General features: G+C 39.2%; 1 protein-coding gene across 2 annotated transcripts; it reads right to left on the bottom strand.

The window, feature by feature from the left end:
* Positions 1 to 844: 844 nt before the first annotated feature.
* Positions 845 to 21,723, bottom strand: slc6a5 (solute carrier family 6 member 5). 2 transcript variants are annotated; one of them, XM_044030928.1, is made up of 16 exons: positions 21,443 to 21,723; positions 20,016 to 20,519; positions 18,498 to 18,648; positions 18,005 to 18,136; positions 17,671 to 17,844; positions 16,213 to 16,363; positions 15,278 to 15,410; positions 14,368 to 14,502; positions 14,170 to 14,273; positions 13,301 to 13,425; positions 12,992 to 13,104; positions 9,565 to 9,696; positions 9,091 to 9,190; positions 7,570 to 7,670; positions 5,853 to 6,020; positions 845 to 5,077 (listed from the first exon to the last, which is right to left on the bottom strand). In XM_044030928.1, the coding sequence occupies exons 1-16, from the start codon at positions 21,443 to 21,445 to the stop codon at positions 4,922 to 4,924; spliced, it is 2,382 nt and encodes a 793-aa protein (XP_043886863.1). In that variant the 5' UTR covers positions 21,446 to 21,723; the 3' UTR covers positions 845 to 4,921. The 2 variants fall into 2 exon arrangements, with proteins under 2 accessions (XP_043886863.1, XP_043886862.1); XM_044030927.1 differs by lacking the exon at positions 21,443 to 21,723 and having other exon boundaries at positions 20,016 to 20,695.
* Positions 21,724 to 22,082: the final 359 nt, after the last annotated feature.

Raw genomic sequence — 22,082 nt, 5'->3', positions numbered from 1 at the left:
CAGTGAACCATGGCTCGTTCTTCATGTTTGTTGCAAATTAGCAAATGTTAGCATGCTTAGCATAGTCCCAGCTAAACGTTAGCATGTTAGCATTTAGGATATATCTGTACCCAAGAACAGTACACCTTCAAAGACATGTGTCCTCTTGTATAAACTGATCACGTATGTCCTTGTGTATACATTCCAAGTTTTAGTCCACAATTTAAGGTCATTTCCACAACCTAATGTGCCTTTTGCACATAAATAATTCTGAAAGGTCATAGTAGGAAAATCACTAGTGTAAAGATTTTCTTCCAAAACTCCCAATGTTTGTGTCAATATCAGAGTAATTAGCATTAAAAACTATACATATGGGGAATCAATTTTTAAAATTGTTTTACAAATAGTTTCCTGTCATTTCCATACCATTTCAATAAAACTGGTTGCCACTGAGGCAGGACCTTTTTGGTGTAAAAAAAAATACTCTACTTTAGTCAGTGTGTTGCATTCAAATTAATTTAAATTGCTAATTAGTTTGACGTGAAATATGCAAGCTTGTCTGTCAGTGTGAATACTGTTCTGCAGTATGTAATACAAACATATGACACACCAGCAGGAGCATTTAATTGTCTTTCTCTTTCTAATCTCTTCCTGTTTGATCATGATTACCCAGTAAACAACAAACAGGATGTAATGTTTTAACACAGCCATGATGTCTTCTGTTATTTAGCGTCTGAATCAAAAAATTGATTGACAGGTTGGGTCGCGAGGGGCAATTATTGTCCTAACCTAATTTCCTTGTTATTGTTTGTAGCTCTGCAATCACAAAAGGGTGCTTGTCTGAAAGAAGCCAGTGACAACGAAGAAAACAATAACATTTATTTATTGATTCATAGGTTATACATTTCATGATATAATAGCGATGTATTATTATTGGCAAAGATACTATAATCCAATTGCATTTCTATACATAAATACAAAATCTGAGGTAGAGCCTCACAGATTGATGACATTGAAAATAAATAGATGCATTTCACATATGATATATATCTTCTTTTCTTTTTTTTACATCACAGGTATTCTTAAAACATATTTGTTATATACAATATCTACTCTCTATTTTCAAATCAAAGGGTGACATGAGCTGTTAGAGGCACATATCTATATCCATAGGCAGCAGTACCTCACATTGAACACAGAAATATGACATTACTCAAGTAATTAGAAATTTAACCTATGCAGGCATAGGTCACACAATAAAGTGCCCAAAAGACACAACTGACATAACAATAGGAATACTGGTACCATATGAGACAGACAATAAGCTATTGTGTAGTTTTATTTTTGAAGTACATACATTATTCTACCATTAGAGGACATCTATAAGGCCAATGGTTACCTGAAGATGTTTTGTAACATATTGGCAAACATCAAGGAACACTACATGGAAATGAATGGCAGTATCTCAACCTCCTATACGAAGATCACACATTCCTTTTTTTCTATTTTCACTAAGACCCTAATTCAAATCATCTTTCTTTGGTTACCTATACTGCCCAAAGTTGACTTGCAGGCAAAGCTAATTGACTGTTTCTTTGTTTTTCTTCTCCCTCTTTTGAAAGAAGGGCAACAGCAACTCTCAGTTTCTTATTATTATGTAGAACAAAAATCTCCCTAAAGCAAACATGCATGGAATTATACTATTGAGAGAGAAAGGACAAGGTACTATACATGGACATTGAGTAACAGCAACACAAACTGCACATGCAAGCTTGTCAGTGTTATATTTTAGAAGCAATGTGGTTTTAACTGAACCCTAATTAATTTTTCCTCAAAACAAAAGCAGAGAAGCCTCGTAGAAATAGTAACAAAGGGATAGAAAACACAAAATCATTGCTTTTTAGTTGAAGCCCTAAAGGTTACCATGAAATTCAATCTCAGGACATAAAAGGATTTATCATTCAAGTCTTACTGCAAAGAGTTCCACGACATCCAACACATGATTTAAAATGCCAACCTGCCCATTTGACCAATGCTGCTCTCACATAAGCAGTGTTAAAAGTTTGTTTTACCCAGTTCATATTCACAAATGATGTTCTAAGGTCCTCATGTCCATCAGAAAAGATAAAGAGGAGCATCAGACAGAGGCATCCTGGGGAAAAGAAAAATCCTGTAAATCTCATCTGCTTCTTTCAGCAATCTACTCTGAAACTGGCCATGCAAACATCTGCTTGACGGTTATATGGAGTTCAGTTAAACTAATACAGAGACAACGCACACACAAGCACACACAAACATACATTAGTATCATATTTGAACAAATAGAGCTAAACACACTAAGACTAAACAAAAGCAACACTGTGGAGCAAGCAAGCTTTTCAATAACAGGGCATTTGTGCTCATCAATTGATTATCTTTTTTTTCCATGAACCATACAACCTCTAAAAAGCACACCTCTGCTATGTTTCATGTTGAGAATATGAAGGACCATGGCTTCGAGAAATAGTTCATTTTATTTTATTGCATCCATACCTGCCGCCTCCATAAAAAAGCTTAAGCCCCTCAACAATTAAATGCCTGTGGTGTTAAAAGCACAATAAAGCCAAACATGACTTTCATCAGGATGAAAATGAACAGATTGCCAAAAATTGTAAAGGTCTAATTGCCTCTGAGTGGAAACATGGTGTTACTCTGAAGATGATTGGTTGACAGCCCACCAAGTACAGGCTGGCTGCCTGTTATGTCACATTTAAAAAGGCTGCAAACTAGCCAGTCGGGACACCTGCAGAGCTGCAGTGAACTGTTCCTTCAGGCTACTCTGGTGTTACATCTGGAGATTACTTTTATGCCCCCAAGACTCTGAGAGTAGCTAAGTGTGCTGATGTTGACTTAACAGCACAACTTAAAGGGAAATATGTTCTATTGACCCCCCGGCACCTCCAACTCAGCACAAGCCAGTGCATTGTTAGTGTGCAGATAAATAGAAGCGTTGCCTCAGGAGCCACATCTATCGTAAACCTTTGCCAGTCAATGTGGATGGTGATCCACTGTGACAGTCCCCAAGGAGCAGTCAAAAGAAGGGCAACATTACAGTTATTTGACTGATTCTGAAAGATCAAATTGTGAGTGAGGCGACCAGAAAGTTATTTTGAATATGTAAATCAAGCTGATTCATCCATTGATGTCAAGAAATTCCATTTAAATATCTAGATGATTACAAGGAATCACTTTTTTTTCTTAAATAACCATTTCATAAGCATGGTGAAAAACATACTTGATTTATCACTGCACACAGTTGTCAGAATAGGTTAAGTCACTCACACAAAAAGTCAAGAGATGTTGCAGTGAGGTGATCAGAAAAGTGTGAGTGGTTTTTAATTCTGATCTTTTGCAACAAACTTCAAAGCTGTGTCCTGTATATTTTAGCATTAAGATGGCTCTTCTCTCTGTTTCCTATGCACTGAATACTTTTATTCCAGCAACTACTGCAGTAGTTGGAATCAAATATACCTGAGACCCTGTTTTTATGAGGACACGCTGAGAAGCAAGAGGCATATATGTCATAAATGGCAAAGAGGTCTCCGGAGCTCTACCACAAACAACAAGAGACAAAGTACACTTCCAGGAAAGGAGCCAGACATTTTCTACTCTAATCTTCAACTACTCACACGTACCAGCTGCTCCTAACATTATGAGAACACAACACAACACACATGTGTACTAACTGTAGATCTTTTCTGAGTGGTTTACACTTTAGTACAAGATATTACACTGCTAGCAAGACATACATGGGGTTTATAGCACACACACATACACTCTCATTATCTATCTTGCTAACTATGTCCTCTGCTGGAAGCAATAGGCTATATATTATTTATTCATCTTACATAATATATGTATACTGTATACTGTATATAACTTAAAGAGATTAAATGGCTATACTGTCATCTACTAAAGGAAAGATACTACTCTACGTTTCCTACATTAGGAGTGTGCTTCATTTATATTCAAGGATAATAAAATGAGAATACACCTAGAGAAAAAAACAAGGTTTCTCAGGTTTAAGGGGAAAAATAGACACAAGCTATTATATGTATTGAAATTAGTAATGAGTAATGTTTTTGCAACTTGACTGTGACATAGGAAGCACAAATTGCAGATACTTGTAATATTTTGTCAAACCAAGAGCGACTGAGTTGTAGCTATAATGTGAATGTTTGTACTGCATGTGCTACTGCAAGTTAGGAACAGAATGTGATACAGTGCACAGTGGGGTTTTTTGTCTTTTTTTTTCATGGCAGTTGATATTTTTTTTTTTTTTGTCAATGGATCTGTACACAGATGGAACAAAATTCAAATCTTTGCCAAGCTTGTTCAACTATTTCGCTCTCCCTCAATTTTCTTAGTTTTCTTGTCAGCTCTCAGCAACACCATTAATTATCTCTACACACAAATATGATGGTGCGCGCACACACTCACGCGCGCTCACACACACACACACGAACAAACAAACAAACAAACATAAACTCCATCAGGAGCGGCTATGTTGAGTCCAATATTGCAAGTGCAGTCTGAGCTGTGTCATTTTATGACACCATTTTTCTCTTGGAATAAAGATCCCTGGGAAGGACTCTAGAGTAATCAGTGGTCATGTGTGGGAGGAAATGATAGCCCATTAAGTACCAAGCAGCGGAGGAGTAAACTCCACCTTGGCAGCCACTCCTCCCGAAGAGAGGAGAAGAGAGGGAGTGGAGAGGAGGGTGAGAAGAGGGGATAAATCTCCACAACCACAATACAGGGAGGAAGACAAGAAGCAAAAAAGGGGTAAAGAATGGATGGGAGAAAGAGAGGGAAAGAGGGAGGAGAAGAAGAGCAGTTGGCTCCCTCACGGCATCTCTTGCAGGAGTTGAAAGTCGTGGGTGTTACAGTGGTGGGGCAGCTGCTACTGGTAAGAGCTGAGCTGGAAGTCCTTTGGAGGCAGTTTGAGGCCCAGGGAGCTGGTTCCCAGAGGGTCAGTCATGTTCTTGTAGCGTTCTCCACGGTGCTTCATCAGGAAAGGACCCCAGTCCGGCTGAGGGGAGCAGACAAGCTTCAGACGCTGCAAAAAGAGAGGTGACTGTGAGGGCACAGGTATAAAGTCACTTTACAGCCAGAGTGTGTATGTTTAGAGTTGGTAGTGGTGACTGTTATTCTACCACAGTATATTTTTTCCAAAATGCCACACATTTGAGGAAGTGAAATAACCTTCCTCTGGTATATTAGATGGTTTGTTGTCTCACGTTTGAAAGCAAAACGCTTTGTGTGAGCCCATTGTGTGATCATTTAAATCTAACATTTACCAGTAAATGAGCCTTTTCACTTTTTTCATCTTGCTAGTGTGCCTGTGTAAATATATGTTTAACTGTCAATTTAAAAAAGTGTCTGCTCCATTTCTTCTACTTGTAATGAAATGCATCAAGGTGGATATGATGTAAAATACGTTTGCAGTGTTACATTTTCCATATATTTCCCATATGTAAAAGTAAACACCATGTTAATTGTGCATTTATTCACAAATCACAAATGAGAATATAACGTTGGAAAATAGTCTGTGACTGAAGCTGTTGTGGGAACAGAGACATTAGGACACAAAGCCACAATCCTCATCATCCATTAATCTATGCAGGCTATTTAAAAAGGACCCGTCGCACTTGCAAAAAAATGTCCAAATGAATATTCAGCCAGCAGTCTGCCTCTCCCTGCTAATGAGTGAAGGATGATACTATTGATTTCTCAGAAACTGTGTGTGCTTAGGACTGAGTGTGTGTGTGCATGGGAGACAAAAACAAAACATACATGACCATGTCCCTTCATGGCTTCGTCTCAATTATTACCTCAGACATGGAGCCAGGGGCGAGATACATTTTAATGGCGAACATGATGGGGATCCAGATGACAGAGCAGATCACCATGAGCCAGCCCATAACCATGGACCAGGTCGGGTAGGTGTAGTCCTCATATGTCATCACCTTCCACTGGTACAGACTCAGTCCCAGGATGCCCTGCATATGTCAAATAAATGTTCTTTAAATGAAATGCTTTCGCTGGAGTGTCCTTGAGCAAGTCATTCCAGTGATGGTCTCATGCTGCTCAGTGGCCACAAGGCTGTGGTTTTACAAGTCTGCACTCCTGGGATTAAGACTGACAATGTAGTTGTGTTTGCAGATTTTCAGGGAACACATTTATCACTTGAAAAATTATTTTCAAGTGATATTTCAAGTGGTTCACTTGAAATAATTACTTCTAATGTGCAAAACAATCCGTATTGCTAGAGAACAAAATATGTGCATGTCATGTTGTAAGTTCTAACAGAACAAGCACATTTGATAAATTAATTGACATAAATAAGTAGTTTCCTTTCAGGGATCTCTGAAATATTCAAACAATAACATTTTTGTAAGTTACATGACAGGAAATAATTGTCATGCTGCAGAAAATAACCTCAACAATTCTAAAAATCTACTTTCATGGATAATTCTTTAAATTTAAATATGAGAAGATGAAAAGGAACTGATCCTCAGGTGATGCACATTTAAGGAGTTAAGTGTCTTGTCCAAGAACACATTGGCTCACAAACTAGAGCAGCCAGGTTTCAAACAGCCACCCTTCTAGGTAGAAACCATTCATTTTACATTCTGAGCCATAGTCGCCCCAATATGACCTTCAGGAGAGTCACTCTAGAGTCAATCCAAAAGTAGAGAAATGCAAAATATGTAATTTATTACTAAATGATCAGTATGACAAAAGCACAATCTTTTGTTTTTCTATGGCCAGAATGTCCATCATCAGTGCACTGCAGCCAAACTCGATTTCCTGAATGAAGACTGTAGAGCACATTTATTCCCATTTAGCAGCACAGATGCCAGGACATGTAGATGAAGCTGGTAAGAGATGGATTATAATAAGACATTTCTTCTGAATTATAAACAATTTCAAAGCTTCATTTTTACTCTAAATAAAAAAAAAAACAAAAAAAAAGAAAATATAGATGACGAGGATAGACAGAAAACGATTAGCTTGGCGTTGTGCCTCAATGAGCTTTGAATGAAGAAATGTGATGTCCCTCGAGAGCAGCAGGATTTTCCATTTGTCATCGTCACCTCTGCTCTGGAGCCACAGTGGTTTTCCATTACAAACACTAACATTATTGCTTGCCAGTCCCCGGCAGTGACATGCTGATAAACACTGTGCTTTAGGTTTTACAGCTTGTGTTGCAAAGCAAGTCACAAACAAGTGGCCCTTTTACAGAAAAAGTATGTGTGTGTGTGTGTGTGTGTGTGTGTGTGTGTGTGTGTGTGTGCGTGACGCAACAGTATATGGCACAAACAACTTGAGACTTGGTGACATGACAAGGATTGGAAGGAAGAAATAATTTTCTCTTTCAGCGTAACAGGAGCAATTTCTCCCCTGTTCCTTTCCAATGGTAAATCAATGAACTTGAAAGGCGACAGTGAAAATGGAAACATTTTAGACTGCGCCTGTGTGTGTGTGTGTGTGTGTGTGTGTGTGTGCGTGCATGTAAGAGAGTGAGAGGAGCAAAAACAAACACACCGTCAGAATAGTTGGAGTCACAAAGGCCCAGCAGATTCTCCAGAATCGGTTTGGCTGGAAACCAATCATCATTTCAATGTCCTCACAAAATCTCTGTAGACCTAAAAAGAAAACCAGAAAAAGAGGAGAAAAAAAATAAAGGGTGAGAAAAGGCAGAGAGCGAGAAAGAAAGATGCACAGTGTGTGTGACCTGGGTTTAACAAGATCCCTTTAAAAAAGGCATGGGGATATTCAATTCAGCCATATGAGAATGTGTGTGAGAAAGGTCTATAGGAGTGAGAGAGCGAGAGAATATCACTTTCTGTTGTCTCTCAGAAAAGGCGAGGGAGCAGATGGCTTCATTCCTCTGCCTTTATTGATGGATAACAGTGAATGACATGAGGAGGCAAATCATTTCAATATGTCACCTGTACTGATGCTCTGACAAACTGAAGGAGAGCCACTGACCGTTCCCCTCAGTAACAGCCTCCTAACACTCAACACCTGAGCTCTGAGGCTGCGTCTGTGTGTGACACTTACACGTTACAACAGAGACACCTAGTGGTCACGGCTGGATCAGCATTTTCTTCACTGCACAGAAAAGAATCTGAGGACTTCTGGATGATAAAGTGAGGTCATTGTGGGTGGTCATGTTGTGCTTAACATGTCGCATGTTCCTTTAATGTGTCAATGATCATTTATAATTTGTATGTTAGTGTTTTGGCCAAAAACAGTATTCAAATCCACTAGGCGCACTAAACCCAAAACATTAAGGGCACTCAACTGCTCGTACATGTCGAAAGCATGTCTGTTGCTAATTTCACACTTTTACCACTGGGTGTCAGTATGAAATCACATTTAAGCAGGACGTAAGGTTGTCATGTCAGGTGACTGTTTACTGTTGTACATGGTGAAAGTCTGTGTTTGGTGCATCCTGTCCTGTTTATATAACCTACTGCATCCTCAAATCAAACCGGGGTGAGCGGTGTGGATTTTGTTTGACATTGGCATGTTTCTACATCATGTATCAAAAGGTTCACTGACATCCAACAAAGTATAAAGCAATGGAAAGCTGCTGTAGGCTACATAACATATATCTTAAATTACAGCTTTTGTGACTTGCTAATTGTGTTAAAAATGATTAATTATGCAGCTCTATTTTAAATGTGAAATATGAAATCCCTCTTTGATGAAGACCAACATACTGCTTGTCTGCTTGTCTGCTTGTGTGCTGTAGGAATACTTAATAGGCCTGTATGCACTATTCAGTATTTTTTTAAATTCTTGGAATCATATATATGTGGTTAGAGGAAAGAATTGTCAGTGGTGCTGAGTGTGATCACAGGTGGAAAGCTCTTAAAAGTTTAAACCAAAGGAACTTGTTTTTAGTTGCTCAGTTACTTTTTTATTTTAATGACCTCATGACCTTCCCTTGTCACCTTGAGTTCTCCTGCGTGAACAAAATGATCTGTGTGTTTTTCCTTTGTCATATTTTGTAATGTAACTACATACATGTAGTTACATTACAAGAGCTGCACTCACCATAAAGGTAGGAAATCCCCACCAGCTCGAATATAGCAATGATGACCAAAGAGTAGGAGGCTGCGAATGTGTCCACCAACTGCAGCATGTACATCCCACTCTGCCACGGACAGACACACACAACAAAACAAAAACAATTACACAAATGCTTCATTGCCTTATCTTACATATCTTACATCTCCTCACTCACTTTTTTCAGCATGGTTGTTACTTGTACACTTGTGCTTCGTACCAGATCACAAGAAATGACAAATAAATCCCTCTTTAGGTGGAATTTTGCTGTCTGGAGGCTTAGCTTCTCTTACCTCACTCAGCAAGTCTGTCGACTCAAGGCCACGACTACAGATATCTGTCAGCTTATTCATAAAACTATTTGCAGAGCGTGGAGAAAATGCTCAAGTGTCCTCTGCAGTGTGACATCTCTGTGTGTCACACTGCAGAGGACAGTATAGATGGATGTTATGTCTGTCCTACCTCTGTAATCATGGGAAATCCCAGGATGAAGAAGCAGGCACAGCAGATGAGGGTGAAGACTGGTTTATGTTTCCTCAAGTACTTGGGATACTCATCTGACACAGAGGTTACGATGGTCTCAATGGTGGCAAACTGAGAAAAGAAACAGTGAAGAAATGAGGAATTTAAAAAAGTGAAGGGAAGGAAGATAAAATGTACGATTCAAAAAGTTAAGTCAAGACAACACTACATATTTGCTGCCTGTAAAAGATCATTTAAGGTTATAATACAGTACAGTGATTGCTTATCTCCTCTACAGAAATACATACAATTGTCCGGGCCAGTTAGCAGCTGCATCACAACTGCAAAACCTCCAGTCAGCAAGTTTAGCTCATTTGAATCAGAGCAGCTGCTGCTGTCAGCACTTCAATCCATCCAACGAATTTTCAAAAACTAATACAGAAAGTAACTCTAAGTTTGCACAAGATTAACATTTGAAACTAATTAGTCTGAAGAGTTTAGGGTTCATTTGGAGATGAACAACACATTTCTTTGAAGCCAGAGGGACAGCAGTGGATGAACATACAGACAACCTGATGCTGAGGCTGGTATAGTGCGTATATATATATGTGCATGCAACAGAAATCCCCTGGCAACAATCTGCCACCTCTCTGCTTCTCTCGTTCTTCCTGCTCTCCAAAAGCTAATTTCCTGTCAACGTCCCAAGCCTATTACCACCAAGCTGATTTCCATGACAAAGCCACCAACCTAACTCCTCGGAGCGGAAGCTGCCAAAATGAAGTAACATTGTCATTTACTGCTACTGTTGACTTGTGTTAATGTGCCCGTGTGCCATCTGCTCGGCTCTGAAGAAGTGCTTCACATGGAATGGTTTCTTTTTAACCTGGAGGTGCTCTTGACTTTAAAAACATCTGAGATACAAAAGTGTGTTTTCTGGAGTCATATCAGGACTTAGTCTGTAAAAGTTACTGTTACAATTAGAGTTTTATCACTTTGAGTTGTAGTGGTGGATGAATTCTCATAAAAAACTCAGTTTAAAGCTGGTGTATTCGCTTGCTTCAGGACTGAAAATAAAACTAACCTGCTCCAATGTTATTATGGTAAATATAAGATTTCATACATACACATCCAGCACACATGGTAATATTATGTCATTATTATTATTATTATTATTAGTATTATTATTACTGTTAGTAGTAGTAGTAGTAGTAGTAGTAGTATTGCATTATTATATTATTAGCAACTTTAAACAATTGACTTATTATACTTGTTTGTACAATGTATACTTGCATCAAAGACTTCTCTTCTTTATTTTGTAAAATGTCAGAAAACCATCTTCAAATACTTCTATGTTATTATCTCACTCATTCACTCATTGTCTAACCAATGACCTCCCTGCTGTGCAACAATGCTAGCCACTGCTCCAAAGTTTGGCCGTTATTATCTCATCTTATTTGAATACTCAGTTTTCACTTTCACCATTCAAGTCCCTGCACAGCTCGAGTGCCTCAAGTGTTGGAGCAGTTCAGATAAAACCGGTCACTGCCGCTGGTGATAGGTATTAGTTATTATGTTATTAGGTCAGTGACTGCAGTGTTTATACATGACTGGACGGTGATTTTCTTTAGACATATTTAAGTCTGCTCCATTTATTTGGAGCAAACTTAAGTCAAAGTTCAAAAGCATCTTAATTTTTTTCAATACACTATCTCGAGATAAACCCTTAAAGTAAAAAAAATTATAATACAAAAAATCCTTAGAGATACATAGATCTTTGTGAAATAATATGGTATTGACACTACATCAAATGTGAAAGGTGTTAAAGACTTGTTTTGGTTGTAGGGCACATTTAAGATTAGTTCATCAACTTCTACCAGCTGTTAATTTCACTGAGATACCCCGCCCTGCACCAAAACAACAGACAAACACTGACTGAAGACATGGAGCAGAATATATAGCAGCTTAAGACAGATCTTTTTATCAGGAGTTTGTTCAAGACTCAAGATCTGATAGAGATAAATAGCTAATATCAGAGTGAAGCTGTAATCTTCATTAGATAGCACTGGTTATCATGCTCACTTTGCTTTATTTGTATCTGTGAGGTAGATTTGTTTAGCAGTACATTAAAAGGTTATGTGTGTCCAGTAAACACGTATTGGAAAACTTCCACGACAATCTACTCCAAGGTCTTGCAGCCTTAACTTTGTAATGAACATTAACTGAGAGAGATTGGATAACAATCCTTCCTTGGGTGTATTTACACCTGTATTTACAAGTGGTCGGGTGCGATCGATTGTAATCTGATCACAAGCCCATCACAGAAAACACATTTTAATGCCAGGTGTAAAGGAGGCTCTTGCAGATGTTGGATGAATGAGTGGTGAAATGTCCTCAACTTAACTTAAGAGAGAGCTTTGTTTTCTTTTATTTCCCAAATTGAAATGAGAAAATGTTGTATATTTTCATCTCTATACATTGACTGCACATTTACATCTGATGGACATCATTTAGGCTGGCTTAGGACAACATCCTGCAGAACACCAGTAGCTTCATCAAAAGTTCATAAAAAACCCTTCCAATAACTCAAGTAGGACTTATTACATGTTTTCAGGAGTGTAGATACTGGCAGAGGTGGAAAGAGTACTGAAATATTCTACTCAAATACCACAATTTTGAGAACATTTTAAAGTAAAAGTAAAAGTACTGGTCTAAAAATGTCAGTCAGTCATCATCTACTGCTTTATCCTCCACCAGAGGGTCGCGGGGGGTGCTGTGCCAATCTCAGCTGACATAGGGCGATAGGCGGGGTACACCCTGGACCGTTCGCCAGTCCATCACAGGGCCACACACACACAAAGACAAACAACCATTCACTCTCACACTCACGGCACACCAATTTAGGGTACACACGGGGGGCCTTGTTCCAACCGGGGCTCAAACCATGTACTCAAGTTAAAATAAAAAAACCTTTGATGAAAATTTACATCCAGTGTCTTTTACCTATACATGCATGATAATGACTCAGAATTTTAACAGATAACGTATGTCTGACATATTGTTTCTTGTTCTTGTTTTTTTGTGGATTATGGCACAATTAATGTTGACCCTATTCTAAATGAAGCTTTAATCCACACTTACGTGTGTTTTTTTAAGATACCATGACAAAGCAAATCGAAGCTGACTCTTGGATGGATTACAAGCTAGCAGGGCACACAGGTAGACAGGTAGTCCTGCTAATTTCAGATTTATTTTGAAATATTTCATACAGACTTAATTCCTGAATGTCTGATTAGGTTTTACACAATATAATATGATGAAACAGAGTAAATAATGTTCTTTACCTTATTTTATTACCTTATTGTGAGGAAATATAAATACACAAAAAGGTAGAAATACAACATATATGTGTTGAAGGAGCACACATTACCATAGTGTCCAGGCCAAGAGTGAGGAGCATGAGGAAAAAGATAATCGCCCAAAATGGAGACAGGGGAAGTCTGGTCAGAGCCTCTGGATATACCACAAAAGCTATGCCAGGACCTGAAACACACATGGGCAAAACACATACACACAGAAAGACATTTATGAATGAATTAAAGTGCACACAAACACAAACACACAACACACAATCTCCACAACAGATGAAAAGACTGAAATTGTTCAAGTATGTTTCAGTAAGAAGTGCCGCCCAGCTGCTGCTGCTGCTGATGATGATGATGTTGATTTTGTATCTCACCTTCATCTGCAACCTTCTCTATTGGCACCTTCAACTCATGTGCCATAAACCCAATGACTGAGAAGATGACAAACCCAGCAAATATACTGGTGGCACTGTTTGTGCATGTGACAATTATAGTGTCCCTGCAGGGAAAAGGGGGAGAGATAAAAGAGAAAAGAGAGAAAGAGGCTAAATAACAAATATGTGCTTTAGTTGCTGGTGCAAAAGTTGTTGTACTTATTTACTATTAAAAAGTATAAAATTCTATTTGACTTGATATGGGACATCACTGAACATACACAGAAAACAGGACCAAAAGTGCCCTCTAGTGTTGAGACGGAAAAGTGCAGAGGGCTCTAAAAGACTTCTGCATTTGCAGAAAATGTACACAAGGAGGTGCACTACTACTACTACTACTACCACACACACACACACACACACACACACAGGTTCATGCAGGACTCGTTATTGACTTTATTCATTTGGACAACCAAACGCCTAACCCCAACAAACTAACACATTTAACTAACCCCAACAAACTTAAGCAGTTCCTCTGAAATGAGATTCAGACTCACTTGGACCAGGTTTTGATCAGTGTTTATGCTAGAAAAAGGTCCTAAAATGGTAAGAAATACACAAATATTTCAATAGATTTGATAGTTTTCAATTTGACAGTGTTGATATAAGGAAGCTGATAAAGCCCAGACTGAGCCCAGTATCTGCCCCGTATACACTTTCACTGATATCAGTGAGAAAAAATAAGGAAACACTGAATTTCTGACTGCAGAGAGACTCATTTATTATTGATGGAAACAAATGGCACATGTCTGTATTGACAGTTTGAATTTGTCTGCCAAAAAAGCATAATTTACCTTTTGAGTGTTTACCTGTAGCAGTTATTGTGGAACTTATTATAAGACGAGAGAGTGATGAGGCCTCCCCAAGCAGCTGAGAGTGAGAAAAAGATCTGAGTGGCTGCATCTTTCCACACCTGACAGAGGGAGAGGAGGGGGAAAAGCTGCAGTTAAAGAGCAGGGAAGAGCACAACGCTTTCTGCTGCTGTGACATGAGCAAACATCATTTACCTTGGCATCATTGAGTTTCTCCCATTTTGGTGTGATAAAATAGAGGATGCCATCTGCGGCACCAGGGAGAGTCACTCCTCTGATTAGAAGGATGACCAGCACCACGTAGGGAAATGTGGCCGTGAAATAAACAACCTGAGCACAGAGGTGACAAGATATGGCAAATTTAGGACAGGAAGAAATAAAAATAAAGCTTAGGACTTAAATTAAATTAAATTAAATTAAATTAAATTAAATTAAATTAAATTAAATTAAATTAAATTAAACAACAAAGACTGACTTGTTACATGGATGTCCTTTTTAACCAAACCATTTAAATTGTATTGCTTTTTTATTTAACCTTATTTAAATTACACGATTTCTGCGCACAAAAGCAACTTAGTACATTTCAGGCTCAGGTGTGTCACATGTGAAGTCCAGCAGGGGGCAGCATGATACAAGAATATTATCTGAAATGTCTCTTCAGTTCAGTTCACCAGAAACAATCAGTGTGCACAGTATTTCAATCATTTCAGAGTAAAATCCTTGACGTGACAGATGAAACATAGCTGCAGCTAAACTCTCTTACTGAAGGAAAAAAGCAAACATCTTGTTTTTTTGTTGCTGTTGTTGTTTTTATCTCTGTCCTCATTCCTTGCAATAGGAAACATTTTTTTATTATTATTTAAACTTAAAGTGTAAGAATGATGTGCTTTGATTGCCCTTTAATTCACACCACAGTATACAGTCATAAATTATACAATTTGGGTTTGTCTGCATATTATCTTGTATAAGAGAATGTATAAGTTAAAACCAAATCTGTTCCTTTCTTGTTGAGGAGCAGACCTTCTTACACACACACACACACAGAGAGAGAGAGAGATTACCAGAGATCTAAGTATGAGTTTGTGGTGTTTGTGTGTTTCGTTACCTTCCCTGACGACTTGATTCCTTTAGCTAAAGAAGCGTAGACGATGAGCCAGGCCAGTAAGAGACAGCCTGCCAGAGGCCAGCGAAGGTCTCCTGGATACTCAATCCCTTTAGAGATGTGTAACACATTGTACCTGCAGGTGAGATAAAATGTGAATCTGTATGATGAAATTGTTATTAATTCTTTGTATTTCTGAATCAGATGTGTCTCATTGCCAACCATTGTTTCTTGGTTTTCTTTATGTTTTTATACTGAATCATGCAAGTCAGAATTTCCTTCTAGAACAAGTGACAACATCTTTCAACATCAACCAATGAAATCATTGTTGTAGTTGGGAATGCTGAGTCAGTGATTCCCAACAATTGTTTTACTGTTTTCTTTATCATCATTATCATTATTATCTTTATTATTATTATTATCATTATTATTATTGTTATTATTGTTGGCTATTTCAAACTGTTTCTAGAATAGCAGTTGTGTGTTTCAGTTTGTGCTTTTCAATGGAAATAAAAAGAACAAGTTATACACTTGTTTCAAGAACAGTTTTGGGAAGAATTGTAAAATATAATGTTGGTTATTTGTTGTTGTTTTCTTTTAGTAGATCACCAGACAACTGTAATATAATATGAGTCTATGAAACCCTTTCAAAGAAATTGTCATCATAAGCAAGCCTGTTTTTAGCATCTGTAAATCGTTTGCCACGTCCTAATTTTCATCACAAAAAAACTCAGAAAATCAAATACCAATTAAATCACATTTTCTATTTGTGTATTTCCTGGTGTTCATGTTGACTTATTTTATTGTTGATATTTCTTATTGTTTGCTGTAACATTTGGCATTTCACCCTGTTGTAGGATAACTAAAGAATTATCTCAAATTTAAACTCTACTTAACAATACTGTTTTTCTTATCAATCAGCTGAAAGGTTCACTCACTTAAAATACTCCTCGCTGGGGCTGACGTAGGTCTTGTTGCTGTCCATTGTCATGTTTAACAGTTTTGTGAGATTTCCCACAGTGTTTGCAGACAGACAAAAAGAGGAGTTCTTGATGGAGGTGATGTTTCTGTCCCGCAGGATGCACGAGTCTGTTCCAATCAGAAACCAGCACACGTTAACTGAGGGAGACTGACAGAGGCAGTGCAGCTGTGGGCCACAGTTTACTGTCCGCTCAGCTTTTCACAATGAAAGTAAAGTGGGAGTGAACAGATGGATCTGATTTAGAGAAATGAGGATTGATGGTCGGCTGCTGCAACTATAATGTGTGCAGAGCCTCAGTACCCTGCAGCTGCATTACACACAGGTTTGTTTTTATTATTCTTTTATAGAATCACACAGCCAGACATAAAAAAAAAAACATTTGAGGAAAAACCTGGAAATTAAGTAAAACCTGTTTTGCTTTTTACTGCACGTCATGCAGAAAACTCTGTTAGTTTTTTTGTATCGCTTAGATTTGTTAACCTGTTTGTTTTACTGTGTTAAGATGCAGCAACTTTTCAACCAACGAAATATTAGCTCGACAAGACAAAATACTTAAATCAGTCAAAAAAAAAATATTTTGTGTGAATGCAAAAATAACCCTGTCACTCAGAGAAAGAGAAAGAAACAAACACAAAGTGACAAAACATGGCCTTTGACAGAAAAAGCATTGAAATAAATAGACGTGTGCCATGTCCACCTCACTACATGTCTACACATAATAATATTTTAAAATGTGCATGATTCATACGTTACTTTTTCATATAATCAAAGCTTCTGTTTCATTATACTCTCTATTCATAAAAACGAAAGAGAGAGAGTGGGAGAGAGACAACAGTGTTGAACGGGCCTGCAGTTCGCGTGGCTGCCAGCAAGGGTCAGTCTCGGGCTCACTGCAGCACTGCAGCAGCTTAGTACAGTAAATTTGTCAAGCAAGCACTTTTTGTGCTGAAGTCACAAAATTGCTAAAGGCAAATTTAACAATAAATGAACAGAAATTTCGATATTTAATCGACGCAGGTCGGTAATAAAACGCCGTCCTCAAAAACGGGAGTTAATCCACAATTTTATGAACATCAAACTGCTTCAGCTGTATACTGCTGCTTTATGTGTTTTTTGAAAAAGTGTAATTATCATTAGATAAAAGATGTGTGTTTTAAAGTGTGAGGCCCTTCTTCATCACACATGACTGGCCTCCGTCTTTAACACGGATGAAATGGATAAATGAAGAGTTGTGAAACTGAAGGTGCTGAGAGTGAAAACACCGCAGAGATCACAGGTCAGGATTCATTATACTGCAGGACACCTCCGCTGAGGCACTCATGACGCATTGCGCATTGTGAAGAGAGAGGTGCTTTTGGTGCATGTGTGTGTCACTGTGTGTGTGCAGGTGTGTGTGTGTGTGTGTGTGTCTTACCTAACAGCAGCATGTCTTTGTCCTTACATTCCACCGTGTTCCACTCATTCCTACAGTTAGCCCATGGCAGTGAGCCCTTCAACGAAGCGAACAGGTAGTACAGTGTCCAGCACATTATAATATTATAGTATATGGCTATCAAGACAGATATTATCAACATGGCAATCCCGCAACCTAAAATAAATAAATGAGACGAAATATATACATTACTCTTAAGAAAAAAATTGAGAACTCGTCAAGATAAGAAATAGAAAATAATAATAATAATAATAATAATAATAATAATAATAATAATAAAAATGATTCCTTCAGCCGGTTAGTTGTGGCAGTTTACCTTGTAGAGCCGGGATGCATTTCCACACTGACACGGGGCCCTGGCTGGCAAACTGGCCCAGGGAAACCTCCAGTAAAAAGATTGGGATCCCGGCGATTCCCAGCATTGTCAGGTAGGGAATCAAAAAAGCTCCTGTAAGGACAGGAAACACCGGGCTACAGAAAAGCCTGACAACTAACATGAACACTGCATTACACAACAATTCTGTTCACGTCATTACGCAGTGTGGATCCTTGTGCAGTGTGATTAATGATTAATGATTAATAATCAATCTGAGTACCAATAATAATAAACATAAACATAATACAAACGTTCTGTTTATTTCCCACTCGTTTCTTCGTGTTGTTAAAACTAATCTCTCTTTAAAAAAACAAAACAAATATTTTATTAAAGTAAAAGCCAACAGGATAAGAAGAAAACACGAGAAATAATTCAAATCCAGGCGTAAAAAGGGACACTTTTCTTTGGTTTGTTTCTCAGTCAGAACACTTACCTCCACCATTTTGGAAGGCAAGATAAGGGAACCTCCACACGTTCCCCAGTCCCACCGCATATCCAACCATGGACAGAATAAAGTCAAGTTTATTGGACCAGTTTCCTCTGGCCTTATTCTCATCTCCACCATCATCATCATCCACGTCAGCCTGAGATGAAAAAGAAAATAATTCAATTCTCAAAAAAGAAAAAAGAAAAGCCACAGTCTGGTCATAATTAGATGCAAAGGTTCAATTATTGGAAAAACAATATCTCATAAACAAGAAAAACATGTCTCATAAGCAAACGATATCATTTTTAATTGCAGTCACGCAGCAGCATGCAGCCCGACCGGATTTATGCTTCATGTTAATTTTGCTTGATGTTACATGAAAGTTGTCTGACTCTAAATTACAGAATTACAGTTCATTACAGTTCAGCAGCTCTTCATTTAAAAGTCTGTACCATTTAAAGGCCCATTATCACCACAGATATTAAATATAAAAACAAATAAAAAAATATATATGAATAGCTACTGTCACAGATGTGTAATTACATTTAACAGCATGTGTGTGTGTGTCGCAGTCTCGTGTAACACCTGGGATTCTGGCCCATACCAAGTGCATCTGCTGGGGATGGGTAACACCGAAAGTCCCGCGAGAGTATGGTTCAATCCTCTATCAATGAGCGTGTCGTAACTGTGAGCTCCCCAAAAATGTAATAAAAACATTTTAGAAAAACAAGCAAACTAAACTGATTGAGCCTACATCTAAAAATGAGAGACACTTTTCATTCAGCACAGCCCGATCATTCCGGACTCTAGAAAATGGCAGTTTTGCTTCCTCACACATGTCGCTGACACAAGCAGATTTAAAGTTTTGATGGCAGACTGCATGATAGTGGTGCAGAGGTTTCAGGACAAAGAGGCTTCGCAGCGCAGGGACAGTCCAAGCCAGAAGTCTGTTCTAACAAACTAATATCAGACGGTTTTTACGCATGTGCGTTAACAATTGATTCCTGCAGAGAACATGGGCAAAGAGCCGCTGACATGTGTCTGTGTAGTCAGCAAAGATTCGCTGATCGACCACACTCCTTTCAGATAGTGAGTTTTTAGTTTTGCCTTCATAAACCACATCACACACGTTTACTGTGCCACTGTTAATACATCGCAACATCATCTACGTGACTATATAGTGTTTGTCAAAGTCATGAAATCAATTTTCATGACTTTGACAAAATCCGATGATAATAATAATAAAAAGAATGACTGCAAAAATCATCACAGACTTGCTTTAACGTCCCCAGACATAAAGAGCCGGTTTGCGTAAACTGATCCTCTCAGAATCCAGGGATTCCGCTCAGGGGTCTTCACATTTTACGCACAAACAAAACCACAGAGGAGCAGCGTGAGGAAAACCTCATCTAACCCACTCAGAGTGAATGGAGCTGCCACTCTCAGTGTGGAGGCAGCAGCAGGTAACATCCACTCAGCGACACTAAACATCCACCACACCCACGATTCACTCAGCTGACTTACCCCCGCCACGGTGCCGGGCTGAACAGACGTGTTACCATCTGTCCCCAGAATGATTGTGGTCTGGCTCATCGCCGTCCAGTTGCCCGCGGTGTTGTTCTGCTCTGCGGTGGCCCGCAGCGGGTCACCGTACTGCGCGGACCCGCCGCCGCGAGCGGAACCGGCGGAATCCTTCCTTAAGGCCGAGTTGACGGCCACGGATCCGGGGACAGCTGGCGGCGGGGTGCTTTTAAACGTCCCGTACGCTTTATTGCTGTCCACATCTCCCGGTTTGTTTTCCGTGGGACAAAAAGTTTTGCTCTCGTTGCAGGGAGGAGGCGGCTGCGGTGCCGGGTGATGGTGCGGAGCGGGCGGCGCGCACGCAGCAGCAGCAGCAGCAGCAGCAGCGGAGTTGTTGTCCGGTTTGTTTGTTGTAATTCCCGCAGCTGCGTCAGGCTGCTGCGCCGGGATGAAGCTGACAGGCGCGTTGGCCGGTTGTTTGGTCATATCTCTGTGATCAGAGAAATCCTGGAACATGGGAGTGAGAGATCAATGAAGAGGAGGCAGAGGAGGAATAGAAGGTGTGAAGAGGAGGAGGCTGCAGCTGATTATCCCCACCAACACTGAAAATTATCTTTCTGTAACGTTTTTCTGCAGCATCTTCAGGCTCTGGCTGCTCTATAGTTTCAGCTCAGTCTACCGGGTGTAGTGGTGTGTGTGTGTGCGTGCGTGTGTGTGTTTGAGGGAGGGGGTTGTTTTGCTTCTCCAGTTCTCGTTTTCTGCAAGATTCTTTAATTTTACGCCCCATTTCCCCTCATGTCATTCAGCCACACACATCCACTGATTTTTATGGGCAATAGACAAGCTGCTGCGGGTCTCTCGGTGGCTCTGCTCTCCCCGGCAGGCATGAACGAGATCACCGGCGTTTCAGCAGTGAGCGGACCCGCGGCTGCGTGATTACACGTGTGTCTGTAAAATGTGGCTTTGAATGGGGGCGGGTAAAGAAACCAGACTAGAACTCGATTCTTAAAAAAATAAGACGGGAAAAAAAGAGAAAAAGAAAAAACACTCTTGGTTGATTAATGCTTAATTCGGTTGCTAGTGAGAAAATAACCAGGCTAGTGTAAACAGCCTCATTGCACCTACTCTAATTGTTCTGTTTACATAAAAACACACACGAATCAATTAAATTCAACTGAGTTCTTCAAAAAAAAAGAGTATATTGTTTTATAGAAGGATTAAATTAAACACCTGTGTGTGGACACTATTATATCAAGAAAGTTAAAGTATGGAGGAACATCTGCATTTAAGTTCCATGCACCGAACATGAGCATGAACTGAAAAAAACAAAAACAAAACAAAAGTCTCAAGACAATAAGCTGACAGAAAACAAGCTTTCAATAGACGATTCTGCAGGTGGAAAAGCAAAGAAAGAGTTTGCAGACACTCACCATGTTTCCAAAGCTCTGCAGACAGACTTGAAACAGCTGTAAAAAAGACGAAGAGTGGACTGGAGGCGGACTGAACGTTGTATCCGCGCAAAGCACTAAGTGCAAAGCTTTTCTATAGGTCCGTGCATGGGAAAGAGTTTGCGTCAGTGCAGAGGAAGGTGCCCTTCGCGTGACATTTTCTTGATAATAGGAGTTTGATAAATCATTGGCCTTGGATTCGGATTTTTAAAGGGACAACCCGAGCCAACAAAACGACGGGGTGCGTGCGTGCATGAACTGCGTGCGTCCGTTCTGGTTCCGCACTCTTTCAAGCTGATTAATACACTTGTCTCCAGGGACACACACACACATACACAGGGACGCATCCCATAACATACAGCTCCTATGGGATGAAGATTTCCACGTTAGAGCTATTATTGGTGCGAAACCTAACAAGCAACATCAAGAGTCCATTCAGGTGTGAATAATATTTGCACTGTCGTGCCTCTGTGGTACAGTCACAGTACAGTTACAGTAAACGCTCCTGGGCACGAGACTGGTTTAGATTTTTACAGAAAAATGAAACAAAATGAAATTAAAGCGTTTATTCGGATTGTTGTAGGTCAAAGACTATGCTGATATAGTTACAGATTAATTATAT

This window comes from Solea senegalensis, linkage group LG7 (genome assembly GCF_019176455.1).
Source record: "Solea senegalensis isolate Sse05_10M linkage group LG7, IFAPA_SoseM_1, whole genome shotgun sequence".
Taxonomy (NCBI): domain Eukaryota; kingdom Metazoa; phylum Chordata; class Actinopteri; order Pleuronectiformes; family Soleidae; genus Solea; species Solea senegalensis.
The sequence above is the reverse complement of the archived record's forward strand: the minus strand, read 5'-3'. Positions and strand labels throughout refer to the sequence as shown.

Coding starts and splice junctions, on each gene's coding strand:
- slc6a5 (XM_044030927.1), bottom strand. CDS start 20,528: ATGTTCCAGGATTTCTCTGATCACAGAGATATGACCAAACAACCGGCC. Junction 15,411..16,212: donor CCCAGCGAGGAGTATTTTAA/GTGAGTGAACCT, acceptor TCTCACCTGCAG/GTACAATGTGTTACACATCT. Junction 13,105..13,300: donor AGAGAAGGTTGCAGATGAAG/GTGAGATACAAA, acceptor TGTGTGTTTCAG/GTCCTGGCATAGCTTTTGTG.